The sequence below is a fragment of the Bubalus kerabau genome, chromosome 1 (assembly GCF_029407905.1).
Source record: "Bubalus kerabau isolate K-KA32 ecotype Philippines breed swamp buffalo chromosome 1, PCC_UOA_SB_1v2, whole genome shotgun sequence".
NCBI classification, from domain to species: domain Eukaryota; kingdom Metazoa; phylum Chordata; class Mammalia; order Artiodactyla; family Bovidae; genus Bubalus; species Bubalus kerabau.
The window spans coordinates 5,473,970-5,488,501 of record NC_073624.1 but is presented as its reverse complement, the minus strand read 5'-3'; the positions used below and the strand labels follow the sequence as shown (position 1 = coordinate 5,488,501).

The 14,532-nt window shown below is 54.4% G+C and overlaps 1 protein-coding gene across 2 annotated transcripts in view; it reads right to left on the bottom strand.

Annotated features, from left to right (window-relative positions):
- Positions 1-970: 970 nt before the first annotated feature.
- Positions 971-14,532, bottom strand: part of SULT4A1 (sulfotransferase family 4A member 1) — a 35,792-nt gene continuing 22,230 nt past the window's right edge. Inside the window, exons 5-8 of one of the 2 annotated variants that reach the window (XR_008709292.1) lie at positions 12,961-13,055; positions 5,220-5,358; positions 3,752-3,885; positions 2,310-2,442 (exon numbers count right to left, since the gene is read on the bottom strand). Coding sequence is in view for 1 of the 2 variants with exons in the window: in XM_055566013.1 (XP_055421988.1) it covers positions 2,330-2,442; positions 5,220-5,358; positions 12,961-13,055 (347 nt within the window). In the remaining variant the exon portion in view is untranslated. Of the gene's footprint in view, positions 2,443-3,751; positions 3,886-5,219; positions 5,359-12,960; positions 13,056-14,532 lie in introns of both variants that reach the window. The other variant, XM_055566013.1, reaches the window with a different exon arrangement.

Here is a 14,532-nt window from a genome sequence, read left to right as displayed (position 1 = left end):
CGGCTGCCAGCCTCTGAGCACTGCCCAGCACACACCCCCTCCCCCAGGCGGCCTCCAGCCCGGGGTCCCTCGCTTGCCCCCGGCCTCCACTCAGGGGGCCTCTTCTTGTTGGCCTCCCTGGTCCTTCAGGAGTGCACGGGCCCCCAGCAGCGCATTTGGGCCTGAACGCACCCCGGGTTTTATGACATCGCTTCCCCGCCAGAGCAGGCAGGCCACACGGGCTGGGGACCCTAGTGCCACCAGCAGTGCCTGCGGCCGTCCGAAGGGTCCTGAGTGGACCCGGGGCTGCGGGGCAGGGCTGGAGGCGACGTTCCCTGAACACGCGGCCCCACCCTGCCTCTCTACTCAGCGGCTCCGCCTTTATTATAATCTGCCTGCTTTTAGGTGATCTGGAGGTGATTTAGGAGCAGAGCCCTCCCACCCTGGAACATAGCAGACTGGATATGGGCCCAAGGTGGGTCTAGGTCATCCCAGACACCAAAGTAAATTCCAAACCAGAGACCCAAAGGAGCTAGTTCATTTGAAAATCAGCATGACTTTTCAGAGTCCAAGCTTTTTATCCAATAAAAGAGCATCCTGGACTTCCCTCCCACAAGGCATCAGTTAGATGGGCTCTGGAAGTCACGGAGGCAAAGAAAGTCAGCAGGTCAGACTGTACACCACCATCTGCCTTGTTGAAGGGGACCTTCCCAGACTGAGCCCAAAAGGCCTGGACTCCACACGCGGCAAAACCTCTTCCCACTTCTCTCCTCCCCCACCCTCCCTCTCACTTCAGCTTCAAAGAGATACCAAAAGGTGGTGGGACCCACAGTGAGGGAGACCCAGCCCACCCGACCCAGGCTGAGACCCTCACCCCAGGGGCAGGGGTCAGTGGGCTCACTCTTACCGCCCTGAAACCCAGAGGGGACCATGGCGGGGCGGAGGGGCCCCCCAACTGCCCCACCCCCGTCAGCACAGGCTGGACACGAGGCATGGGATATGTCTTTATTAAAGATGCAAGCAAGCACAGAGAAGTCTCACGCGTGGTGCTCAGTAACATCCATACAGTACTAAAAATAGAAAAATAGAAAACAAATTTCACAGAAAGCAGCCGCCCTCGCAGATACACAGAAAAAAGGTGCTGCCAAGCCCACCGTGCGATGCCACGGACCACCTGCCCCGTCCAAGCTGCTCTCCTGGACAAAACGACTGAAGCGCTCGCGTCCGCCCTCAGCACAGACCCTCCGGCGGAGGCAGTGACTCCTCTGGCCCCACCACCCCAGGCACTTCCCAGCCACGCGCAGCCGGGACAGCCCAGTGCACGGGGCGGCGACACGCGTGCATGTCGGCAGCCGGCCCTACGGCTCGCCCGCCGCCTCTTGTCGCTCCTCCGGCCTGGCGTGGACCCCCGCCTCCGGGCCCTGGAGCAGCACCGAGGTGACCCCACCGGCCCATTCGGGCCAAGATGGGGCACCACACACACTGGGTGGGTCTGCGGGGCTGAGAGCCGCAGGCCCAGACGCAACAATGAACAGTAGGTATAGACCCAGGAGTTCCAGAAAGTACTATCAAGCCATCTGTTTGCCAACATAAGCAGGTTTCTGCTTTGGGGAATCAAAGACCGTGGAACGAAAAGTCAGGTTCTGAGCAGGTCTGTCTCTGCTGGGGTGGGGGGTAGGGGTGGGGGGCGGTTCTTGGGTCACCGCGTCACATGCCCATCCCTCCAGGTCCTCTGCGTCGGCCTCAGGGCCGCTGGCCGGAGGGCAGCCTTTGAAAACGCCCCCCGCCCTGCGAACAGCTTCTGCTGCAACTCAGGGCGACTGCTGAGAACTGAGCGCCACCAGGGAAACGGGCCCCCCACCCCAGCCTCACCCCGGTCCTCACCAGGGGAGGACCAAATGGCTGTGCCGTGTGAACAACAACAAAAAAAATAAAGTCAACCCTGAGCGCTTCCTACCACCTGGGTGTGGCTCTCCTGAGCCCCTCGTAAATGAACTTTTATTTGGTTTACTGACATTTATTTAGGTTTCCAGTGAAAAGCTCTATAAAATACAATACGTAGTGTGGGTTGTAATAAAGGTAGACACTCTAGTTGCATATGTTAACAGACGTGACACATGTGGTCCACCAGAATCGCCATCTTTGTGGGCAGACGTTTAGACTTCAAAGGCGAGACAGCTGCTCTGGATCAGAACTCAAACCCGCTTTCTCCAGCTTCTCCCGCCATGTCCCCTCCCTCCCCCGGGGTCTCACTTCCAGAGTCTGTCCAGCAAGGAACAAATGAGTGCAAACGGGACTCTGAGCTATAGTGTCTGGGTACTGTGAGCATGCAAGTGTGCGGTTGCTGATATTATAAATAAAAGTCGAATGTGAGGTCGCACTTCCCCATCTTCTGCTTGTACACCAGGTCGAACTTCTCGTTCATGGACACGGTGAAGATGTCCTTCCACAGCCCGACCCTTCCTGCAACACAGACAGGGGCGGGCGAGCTGAGTTCACTGGCGGTCAGGCCAGCTGCCAAGCCACCGGGAGCTGGGGAGAACAACCTGGAAGGCTCCAGATGAATCCCCGGACCCCTCTGAACCTGTCCCGCAGGGATCACCACGGCCATGTGAACCACAGGCTAGCTGAGCCCGCTTCCCTGAGTCTGGCCATCCCAGCATGCTTTCACCCAGGACCAGAAATGTGCAGAGCTGAGGCCCTGGGGAGGGCCTGCCTGTCCACTGCTGGGCCCCAGCACCAGGCAGAGAGGGGGCGTGTGTCCCAACACCCCCGAGGACGGGCAGTGTCCGTGGCCCGGGTCTGCGGTTCAGGGGCCACATGGGATCTGTGTGCTCTGTGACACCACCACTCATGCAGCTCAACAGCTCCACCAAGGCAGCTGTTGCTTCTGGAGAATTTTAAAAGGGAAACAGAAAATCATCCCCACAAAGGCAGAACGTTTCATGGTGGGCAGGCAGCTGCCGGGGCCAAGTCAAGGGTGGAGATTTCGAGAAGCCTGCCCATGTGACGTCACGGGAGAACTGACAGGGAATAAAACCATCAAAGCTCCCAACTCGACACCAAAACCAGTCCCACCCAGGCCCTCGTGGCTGCTCTATCACAGCAACATCCCAGTGAGGCTTGGTCCGACCCCCTTTGCCCACCCCTTGCAGGACATGAGGGGCCTGGAGCCGACAGACTGATGGGCCGGCACAGGCCTTCCCCTTCTTCATGAAGGGAGAGAGATCAAAATGACGAAAACTGCTGAACCCGCTTTCCTTGAACTACAAGATCCTCGGTTCTGGGCACTATGAATGGTGACTGTGAAGAAGTCAGGAGCGGGTCCCTGCCCTCCGTCTGCAGTAAGTGCGTCACCCGGAGCACCGCGGCCGAGCTTTTTACACACCGGCCTCAGGGCACTGAGCGCTCGCCTAGAATTCTGTTCACCGTCGGCATCTCTGACGGCAGAGCTCTGCCTGTCCCAGCAAGCATCTCTCGTTAAGCTGCGCTGTTAACGGTCGCCCCTGTCCTGGCAGGACCTAATGTGTGAAACTGCAACCCTGCAAACGCTGAGCTAACAGATCCAAAGTGACATGGATTTTCTTTTCGGTGATGAAAAATTATATGTTGGTGATGGAGAGGAAAAAAAAACAAGAGACTGTTCTTGCTACCCTCTAAGGACACCTCAGGGTCAAAATTACAAGCTCAGGACCCACCACACCGTATATTTTTTTCCACGATTATTTTTCTCAGCTGAGGCAGCCGAGAGCTCATCAGAGGAGTCACCCACCTGGTTTAGGATTTGGACTCAAGACAGTGCAATTTATGCTGTGACATGAATCAAATCTAAGCAATGCAGCTGGCTACTCAAGCCCCTGCATTCTCACCAACGCAAGGAGGTCTTCCGAGCAAAGAGGCAATGTGCTAAAAGAAAACAAAACCAAAGAACTGAAATAAAGCAAAACCAAGGTAAACGATGATAAATGCAAACACAGCGGAAGGAGCATATGTGCATGCAGCATGTTCTTGACACTTCTTAACCACACGAGTGAACCGAAAGGGGGGCTTCTGGAGAAGGTCACACCCAGGCGTAACAGAACACAGAGAAAGCAAAACTAAAAAAGAGCAAATAAATTTTAAATTATAAACATTCATGAAGATGCAGCCAGGAAATAAACGGCAGGGTGACATGGCTCGTTAACTAACGTCTTCCCAGAGAGTGGCCTGCCTGCCTTGACAGGAAGGCGCCCAACCGCCTGACCTTCAGGACAGCCTGGGAGCCACACAGGTCGGCAACCCGAACGGCCCTCCGTATAGGGAGGATGAAGGGCCAGAGCAGCCCGGCCACGCCGTGGAGGAGCTCCTCTCTCCCCTCTGGGCGGCTGCTCATGGAGTCCGGTGTCATTCCGAGCCCTCCTCTCCAACCCGGGAGCTGGGAACCAGCCTCGGCCATGGATTTGAGGTGCCGCGGATGTGAATGCCTGAGCCCTCTGCCAGGAAGCAGCTGCAAACAGCACGAGCCCTCGGGGCACAGACAGCAGCCTCCGTGGATCTGGGGAGGACTCCTGCGGGAACACCTGCCCGCACCTCAGAAGGCTCCACCCCCAGCACCCTGCTCTTGGGCTGGGAGGGCCCCCTGGCCTCTGTGACAGCTGCCCGGCCAGCCCTGGAGAGGCCTGCACTTCCTGCTTGCTGTCACTCTCTCACATGCGTACACACACACACACTGTGCACACATACCCGTCACATATACACACAGCACATACACCACAGACACACACACACCCCTTCCCTGGGATGCGCTGCACCTCACCTGTGTGGCTGCCTCCCCTGGGGAACAGAGGGAGACGGCCCTTGCTCACACGGACCCCTCGAGCCAGCTGGAGCTCGAGGAAGCCGTGTGCACACTCTGTGCTCCTCAACTCCACAGCCCCAAACCCATCGCCAGGGTGGGGGCCATCTGAGGAGGTGTCTGCCTGAAAACCTCTTCCCCAAAGAACCTGAGACATGCCCCCCCCAGCAGCCACCCCCCCGTGAACTCCACACCCTGTGCAGGGCCACAGGCCGACTCCAGCGGGGGCTTCCAGGATCCTCAGTGGCCCATTTTGGGTTACCTTCTTGCCCCCCACCCTGGGGAGCAGAAGGCTCTGGAGATATGAAGCTGAAGCATGACTCGGGGCCGGGGGGAGAATAGGCATCCGGAAAGCATGAGGATGCCGGCGGGGGGGGCGGGGGCCCGGGGCCGGGCGGGCACGTACCCCGGCCCACGGGTAGGGCCTCGGCGTTGCAGCACTGGTCCAGCAGCTGGTGGCAGTGCTCGGTCAGCGACTCCAGCTGTGCCTTGTCGCAGGACACCCCCAGGAACCTGGCCAGCTGCTCCACCAAGGTCACCAGGTCCTGGAAGACAAGAGCAGAGACGCGGGAGCCCATCAGAGGCGGCGCCTTTGTGGAACACCACTCTGGGGACCTTTTATCCACGGCCTGACTCAAGTCCTCGAGACAAATCGGACGCCATCATCATCAAGAAATAAGGATCCGGGTTGAGAGACTGCCCAAGGGGGCTCAGCTCCCGCCCCGGCCCTCTAGGAGTCTGGAAGCAGATGTGAGGCCTTGACGTAGCGGCGGCCATGTCCAGCAGCAGCAAGCAGTAAAGGAAGGCGCTTGGGCGCTGTGCCAGGGGCAGGACCAGCTCGCTCTCCCCTTCCTTCCCCACCATCAGCTGGAACCCAGACGGCGCTCGGGAGAGCCTTGAGGAGGCCCCGGGGGCCCCGGAGGCCCCAGGGCCAGCCCACCTAGGGGGGCAGGGCACCTGGCTCGCTGCGAAGATTCGGTGACGTGAAGCCGTCTCTGGGCCCCGGCGCCCCGGCACCGCTGACGGCACAGCTGCCGCTGCCTCACCGTCTCCGAGGGGCCCTGCCCACCTGCTCCCACACAGCCCCGCCCCTCCGCAGCCATGCCCCGCCCCAGGAAACACTGAAGCCCGCAGCGGTCTCCGCCCCAGCGTCGCCGTGCCCAGCGTCCTGCCCATAGCCTGGGCTGTCTGTCAGCAGACCAAACACCGGCCGGCAGTGGCTGGGTCACGTGAGGAGAACGCTAGAGGCTGTCTCCTCTCCCACAGGCCTGCAAGGCAGACACAGCCTCGCGGCGAGTCTGGAGAAGCGGGGCACAGGGCTGTGTTTCAGCTCTGACGTTTTCTGTAAACTGCACGCCCTGCTCCCTCGGGATGAAATACTAAGTGACTCATAAAACCGAGGCGCTGGGAGCAACCTGCCAGCTGGCACCGCGCCCTGCAGGTGCGTCTGCAGCTGGATGGGCGGGCTCCTCCTCATCCCACCCTGCCATGGAGCCCCGTGCCCCCCCATCCCAGAACAGGGGTGGAGGGAAAAAAAGATGAAAAGACAACTCGTGTCCACCCAGACACAGGAACACCCACAGCACTCTGCTCAGTTACCCAGAATGGGAACAGCCCGAATGCCCGAAGCCCTGAGTGGATGGACAAACATGCGACGGTGGACACGCTGCCAAGAACACACCCCAGGGAGCAGGGGAGCTCACCAAGGGGAGCAGAGGCCAGACACCAGCACACACCCACCAGGTGGTCAGCAGCCTGCAAACCAGCCCCCCGCCCCCCCACAGACAGACAGCCTGGATGAGAAATGCAGACTCAGCCACCTCGGCCTTTGCCCCGAGCTGGTCCCCTCACCTCGGACAGGGTGCTGGGTGGTGCTCTGCCGGGAGCCAGAGTGAGGAACTCCGCCTGTGGCAAAGGTCATGAGGAAGGAGGCTCGGCATATGCAAAGGCGGGATCGAGCCTCAGGAGCCCCTTGGAGATTCTCGAGCATCTACCCCCAAAACCAGAGTCTGCCTACTTTACTGCTTTGTGCTCTCACCTACACCTCTGACTTTACAGGGGGCTGTCCCCCACCACCTCTCTCTGAAAAAGAGTTAACTTACAGCTCCAGTTAATAAAGTTCCTGGGCATGATAAGAGTGTTTTAACCTACAAAATCCTTTGGAAGTCCTCTAGCCTGCCTGAATAAGTTCTTCCCGCCACATGTGATTATTCACAGCCTCCCAACCGTGAGAGGCATGAGATGTTCTAAACTGTCTAAATACAGATTCCTTTGAGCAGTTAAAAGATTGATTAGAAACTATATTGGTGAAGGGTTTTTCACTTGTTGGGCCAATGTTTGCTGCTAAGTCTCCATATCCCTTACCTGCTGTGTCCCTGGCAGTGTATTGATTAATATAATTGGTGTAAGTAGTAGCTTTAATGTTTGTAATCTTGGACCCTTGAGTTAATTCTTTTTCTTGTTATAGCCCACCACATCTTTGCCCTATAGGAATGCAACTTTATCTAATGCTTTTGGAGGGTGGTGCCTGACTAATCACCTTTAGAGAAAAATAAGTTTTCTTAAGAAAGGGTCTTAAAATGTTAACAGGCCTCTGGGCCAGAAGATGATGCAAATCACCTAAACTTTTGCATATGATAAGTTTGCAGGAAGAAAGCCTGGCTTACTGCATGACTCTACCCCTTCCCCCATTATCCTCTATGCATAACTTAAGGTATAAAAACTACTTTGGAAAATAAAGTGCGGGCCTTGTTCACTGAAGCTTGGTCTCCCCATGTCGTTCTTTCTCTCGCCTTCTGGCTGAATTATTCAGCCTCTTTTCTCCACTAAATTTTCTCACTGAGCTATCCTTATTCTATTACTCTTTATGTCTCTAATTAATATTTAATTAAAGCTATTGTATCCAGTAGCAGGAGGGCCTAGAGAAGCTATCCCACGTTGAAGGTCAGGAAGGGAGGCGGTGAGGAGATACCCCTCGTCCAAGGTAAGGAGCAGTGGCTGCGCTTTGCTGGAGCAGCCGTGAAGAGATACCCCACGCCCAAGGTAAGAGAAACCCAAGTAAGACGGTAGTGTCGCAAGAGGGCATCAGAGGGCAGACACACTGAAACCATATTCACAGAAAACTAGTCAATCTAATCACAATAGGACCACAGCCTTGTCTAACTCAATGAAACTAAGCCATGCCCATGGGGAAACCCAAGACGGGCGGGTCATGGTGGAGAGATCTGACAGAATGTGGTCCACTGGAGAAGGGAATGGCAACCACTTCAGTATTCTTGCCTTGAGAACCCCATGAACAGTATGAAAAGGCAAAATGATAGGATACTGAAAGAGGAACTCCCCAGGTCAGTAGGTGCCCAATATGCTACTGGAGATCAGTGGAGAAATAACTCCAGAAAGAACGAAGGAATGGAGCCAAAGCAAAAAGAATACCCAGCTGTGGATGTGACTGGTGATAGAAGCAAGGTCCGATGCTGTAAAGAGCAATATTGCATAGGAACCTGGAATATCAGGTCCATGAATCAAGGCAAATTGGAAGTGGTCAAACAAGAGATGGCAAGAGTGAATGTCGACATTCTAGGAATCAGTGAACTTAAATGGACTGGAATGGGTGAATTTAACTCAGATGACCATTATATCTACTACTGCGGGCAGGAATCCCTCAGAAGAAATGGAGTAGCCATCATGGTCAACAAGAGAGTCCGAAATGCAGTACTTGGATGCAATCTCAAAAACGACAGAATGATCTCTCTTCATTTCCAAGGCAAACCATTCAATATCACAGTAATCCAAGTCTATGCCCCAACCAGTAATGCTGAAGAAGCTGAAGTTGAACGGTTCTATGTGAACCGTGAACTTCCTGATGTTCAAGCTGGTTTTAGAAAAGGCAGAGGAACCAGAGATCAAATTGCCAACATCCGCTGGATCATGGAAAAAGCACGAGAGTTCCAGAAAAACATCTATTTCGGCTTTCTTGACTATGCCGAAGCCTTTGACTGTGTGGATCACAATAAACTGTGGGAAATTCTTCAAGAGATGGGAATACCAGACCACCTGATCTGCCTCTTGAGAAATTTGTATGCACGTCAGGAAGCAACAGTTAGAACTGGACATGGAACAACAGACTGGTTCCAAATAGGAAAAGGAGTATGTCAAGGCTGTATATTGTCACCCTGCTTATTTAACTTATATGCAGAGTACATCATGAGAAACGCTGGGCTGGAAGAAACACAAGCTGGAATCAAGACTGCCGGGAGAAATATCAATAACCTCAGATATGCAGATGACACCACCCTTATGGCAGAAAGTGAAGAGGAACTAAAAACCCTCTTGATGAAAGTGAAAGTGGAGAGTGAAAAAGTTGGCTTAAAGCTCAACATTCAGAAAAAGAAGATCATGGCATCTGGTCCCATCACTTCATGGGAAATACATGGGGAAACAGTGGAGACAGTGTCAGACTTTATTTTTCTGGGCTCCAAAATCACTGCAGATGGTGACTGCAGCCATGAAATTAAAAGACGCTTACTCCTTGGAAGGAAAGTTATGACCAACCTAGATAGCATATTCAAAAGCAGAGACATTACTTTGCCAACAACGGTTCGTCTAGTCAAGGCTATGGTTTTCCCTGTGGTCATGTATGGATGTGAGAGTTGGACTGTGAAGAAGGCTGAGTACCGAAGAATTGATGCTTTTGAACTGTGGTGTTGGAGAAGACTCTTGAGAGTCCCTTGGACTGCAAGGAGATCCAACCAGTCCATCCTGAAGGAGATCAGCCCTGGGATTCCTTTGGAAGGAATGATGCTAAAGCTGAAACGCCAGTACTTTGGCCACCTCACGCGAAGAGTTGACTCATTGGAAAAGACTCTGATGCTGGGAGGGATTGGGGGCAAGAGGAGAAGGGGACGACAGAGGATGAGATGGCTGGATGGCATCACTGACTCGATGGACATGAGGCTGAGCGAACTCCGGGAGTTGGTGATGGACAGGGAGGCCTAGCGTGCTGTGATTCATGGGGTCGCAAAGAGTCCGACATGACTGAGCGACTGATCTGATCTGATCTGATCTGATGAAGACCTACAAGACCTTTTAGAACTAACACCCAAAAAAGATGTCCTTTTCATTATAGGGGACTGGAATGCAAAAGTAGGAAGTCAAGAAACACCTGGAGTAACAGGCAAATTTGGCCTTGGAATACGGAATGAAGCAGGGCAAAGACTAATAGAGTTTTGCCAAGAAAATGCACTGGTCATAACAAACACCCTCTTTCAACAACACAAGAGAAGACTCTATACATGGACATCACCAGATGGTCAACACCAAAATCACACTGATTATATTCTTTGCAGCCAAAGATGGAGAAGCTCTATACAGTCAGCAAAAACAAGACCAGGAGCTGACTGTGGCTCAGATCATGAACTCCTTATTGCCAAATTCAGACTTAAATAGAAGAAAGTAGGGAAAACCACTAGACCACTCAGGTATGACCTAAATCAAATCCCTTATGATTATATAGTGGAAGTGAGAAATAGATTTAAGGGGCTAGATCTGATAGATAGAGTGCCTGATGAACTATGGAATGAGGTTCGTGACATTGTACAGGAGACAGGGATCAAGACCATCCCCATGGAAAAGAAATGCAGAAGAGCAAAATGGCTGTCTGGGGAAGCCTTACAAATAGCTGTGAAAAGAAGAGAAGTGAAAAACAAAGGAGCAAAGGAAAGATATAAGCATCTGAATGCAGAGTTCCAAAGAATAGCAAGAAGAGATAAGAAAGCCTTCCTCAGCGATCAATGCAAAGAAATAGAGGAAAACAACAGAATGGGAAAGATTAGAGATCTCTTCAAGAAAATTAGAGATACCAAGGGAACATTTTGTGCAAAGATGGGCTCGATAAAGGACAGAAATGGTATGGACCTAACAGAAGCAGAAGATATTAAGAAGAGATGGCAAGAATACACAGAAGAACTGTACAAAAAAGATCTTCATGACCCAGATAATCACGATGGTGTGATCACTCACTTAGAGCCAGACATCCTGGAATGTGGAGTCAAGTGGGGCTTAGAAAGCATCACTATGAACAAAGCCAGTGGAGGTGATGAAATTCCAGTTGAGCTATTTCAAATCCTGAAAGATGATGCTGTGAAAGTGCCGCACTCAATATGCCAGCAAATTTGGAAAACTCAGCAATAGTCACAGGACTGGAAAAGGTCAGTTTTCATTCCAATCCCAAAGAAAGGCAATGCAAAGAATGCTCAAACTACCACACAATTGCACTGATCTCACACGCTAGTAAAGTAATGCTCAAAATTCTCTAAGCCAGGCTTCAGCTATATGTGAACCATGAACTTCCTGATGTTCAAGCTGGTTTTAGAAAAGGCAGAGGAACCAGAGATCAAATTGCCAACATCCGCTGGATCATGGAAAAAGCACGAGAGTTCCAGAAAAACATCTATTTCGGCTTTCTTGACTATGCCGAAGCCTTTGACTGTGTGGATCACAATAAACTGTGGGAAATTCTTCAAGAGATGGGAATACCAGACCACCTGATCTGCCTCTTGAGAAATTTGTATGCACGTCAGGAAGCAACAGTTAGAACTGGACATGGAACAACAGACTGGTTCCAAATAGGAAAAGGAGTATGTCAAGGCTGTATATTGTCACCCTGCTTATTTAACTTATATGCAGAGTACATCATGAGAAATGCTGGACTGAAAGAAACACAAGCTGGAATCAAGACTGCCGGGAGAAATATCAATAACCTCAGACATGCAGATGACACCACCTTTATGGCAGAAAGTGAAGAGGAACTAAAAACCCTCTTGATGAAAGTGAAAGTGGAGAGTGGAAAAGTTGGCTTAAAGCTCAATATTCAGAAAAAGAAAATCATGGCATCTGGTCCCATCACTTCATGGGAAATAGATGGGGAAACAGTGGAAACAGTGTCAGACTTTATTTTTCTGGGCTCCAAAATCACTGCAGATGGTGACCGTAGCCATGAAATTAAAAAACGCTTACTCCTTGGAAGGAAAATTATGACCAACCTAGATAGCATATTGAAAAGCAGAGACATTACTTTGCCAACAACGGTTCGTCTAGTCAAGGCTATGGTTTTCCCTGTGGTCATGTATGGATGTGAGAGTTGGACTGTGAAGAAGGCTGAGTACTGAAGAATGGATGCTTTTGAACTGTGGTGTTGGAGAAGACTCTTGAGAGTCCCTTGGACTGCAAGGAGATCCAACCAGTCCATCCTGAAGGAGATCAGCCCTGGGATTCCTTTGGAAGGAATGATGCTGAAGCTGAAACTCCAGTACTTGGGCCAGCTCACGTGAAGAGTTGACTCATTGGAAAAGACTCTGATGCTGGGAGGGATTGGGGGCAGAAGGAGAAGGGGACAACAGAGGATGAGATGGCTGGATGGCTTGATGGACGTGAGTCTGGGTGAACTCCGGGAGTTGGTGATGGACAGGGAAGTCTGGCGTGCTGTGATTCATGGGGTCTCAAAGAGTCAGACACAACTGAGAGACTGAACTGAACTGTTTGTATCCAGTTTGCCAACGCCGTCCCTGCTTCGAATTCCCTGGATCCACCGGGACTGGACCTCAGCAGTGCTCCACCACCGTCGAAGCAGAAAACTAAACAGGCCTTTCAGAAGCACTGCAGGCCACCCCTAACTCGGGAGTTGCACACGGCCCAGGCCAGAGCAAGGGCCTGGGGGCCTGCATGGGCCGGAGGTGAAGCCCTGTCAGGGGCTCTGGGCCCACCTGGAACCCTGAGGTCCAAGACGCACCCCTGATGACCAGGCACTGCAGGCCCCACCCTCCCTGAGGGCTCCACTGTGGGACAGAGCCTGGAGCCTGGAGCATCACCCCTGCCCCTTGGCACCTAACCACCAGGGCACACAGCCCTCAGGACACGCCCCTCAGGACACACCCCCTAGGCACCCACCCCCTCAGAACACACCCCCGAGGCACCCACCCCTCAGGACATGCCCCTCAGGACACACCCCTGATGCACCCACCCCTCAGGACATGCCCCCTCAGGACACGCCCCTCAGGACACACCCCCGAGGCACTCACCCCTCAGGACACGCCCCCTCAGGACACACCCCTGAGGCACTCACCCTGAGGCGCCCACCCCCAGGCACTCACCCGGTGCATGTCTTCGTACTTGAGGAATAGCACGTTCGAGTCCATGTGGTGCTCCCAGAACTCCTGCACGTGCTCAAACCAGGAGCCATAGCCCACTGTGGACACAAGGGGACAGGAGAGGTCACAGGAGGGACGGGCGCGTGGACGGCGGCTCGCTCCTCTGCCCAGCACCTGCGACGCAGCTCCAGCTCCTCAGGCAGCCGCACGTCCCCTGGCCGCCTGCCCCACCGCTCCCACCTGCCAGCCTTCGCCCCACCTCCCAGACGCCCAAGGCCCGACCCTGAGCGGGGAGGCCTCCGTCCCCCGGGTGCGCAGGTGCCAGCTCCAGGAGCTTCTCAAACCCGTGGTGAATGCAAGAGAGGGCCACCTAGAGGAGCTGGGCCCAGGGCCAGTCGGTCTGCAGTCGGGGAGGACGGAGCTGACATGGGGCCAGACACAGGCAGGACCGGGAGGCACAGTGTGAAGAGGGGCAACGGGCTGTCCCGACACACGAGCTCACACCTGCACCACAGCCGGCGTGTCCCATGACCCTCCGGGCTGTGGCCTAGGGCTGGGGTCCCACGGCCACAGGGGGACCCATGTACCAGCCAGTGTGGCCAGGCCTCTTCACAGCATTCTTCATAAAAACTATGGGTTCTCGTGACCACGGGTTCACACTGATGCCCCCCACTGTGAGGGCAGCTTCCAAGGGGGCTTCCATGTGGACTAGAGGGAGGTCTCGGCCAGAGAACGTGGGGGCCCCTGGGCCAGTGGAGCCTTGAGAAGCAGGTCCAGCTGGACAACAGAGGCCAGTCAAGAGGAGTGGCCACACTGCCAGGGCCCTCACTTAGCTGAGTGCCCATCCACCTCCCGAACCCTAGGACACGACGCATGGCCCAAGGCCAGAGGAGCTCCCGCCCTGACAGCAAAGCCCAAGGACACTGGTGACGGCCACATGGGAGTGACCAGCACTGGGAGGGAGCCCCAAGGCCTGGGGCAGGCGCCTCCCACACCAGGCAAGCTTGAAGCGATCCATGAGGGCTGGGCAGGAAGCAGGGCAGGGCGCTGCAAAGGGGCCTCAGAGAAGCGGGGGGGCACGGGTGGAGGGGGTCAGAGGCAGACGGCACCATCAGACGGAGGCCAGGCAGGGGGGCAGAGGACGAGGACTTGGATCAGAGGCAGCCAGCCTCTCACACCCTCACTGGCCATGAGACGGAGCAGGCCCTGAACCTGTCTGCACCTCCTCCTCCGTGAACGGCATGACTACAGAACCTGTGCCCTGCCACCCCCTACCGCTGGGTTGCCGCCCCAAGAGAAGCAGATACAGGTCTCGGCCCCTGGGGACCAGTGGGGGCATCGCTGTGTGTCCTCTCTGGTGGGAGGCACTGGGGGTCCCATGTGTACTACTGAAGTCCACCGAGTGGCAAAGCCATGAGTACACGCGTGACCAAGGCTGGGAAATGGGGACCCCGACCCCACCAGCCCAATCCATCAGCAGTCTGCCATCCCACCAGCAGGGCTCAGCGCAGCAGCAGCCTAGGCCCACAGTCCGACGTGGGTCCTGGGAGTGGAGGTATTGGTCAAGGGAGCATT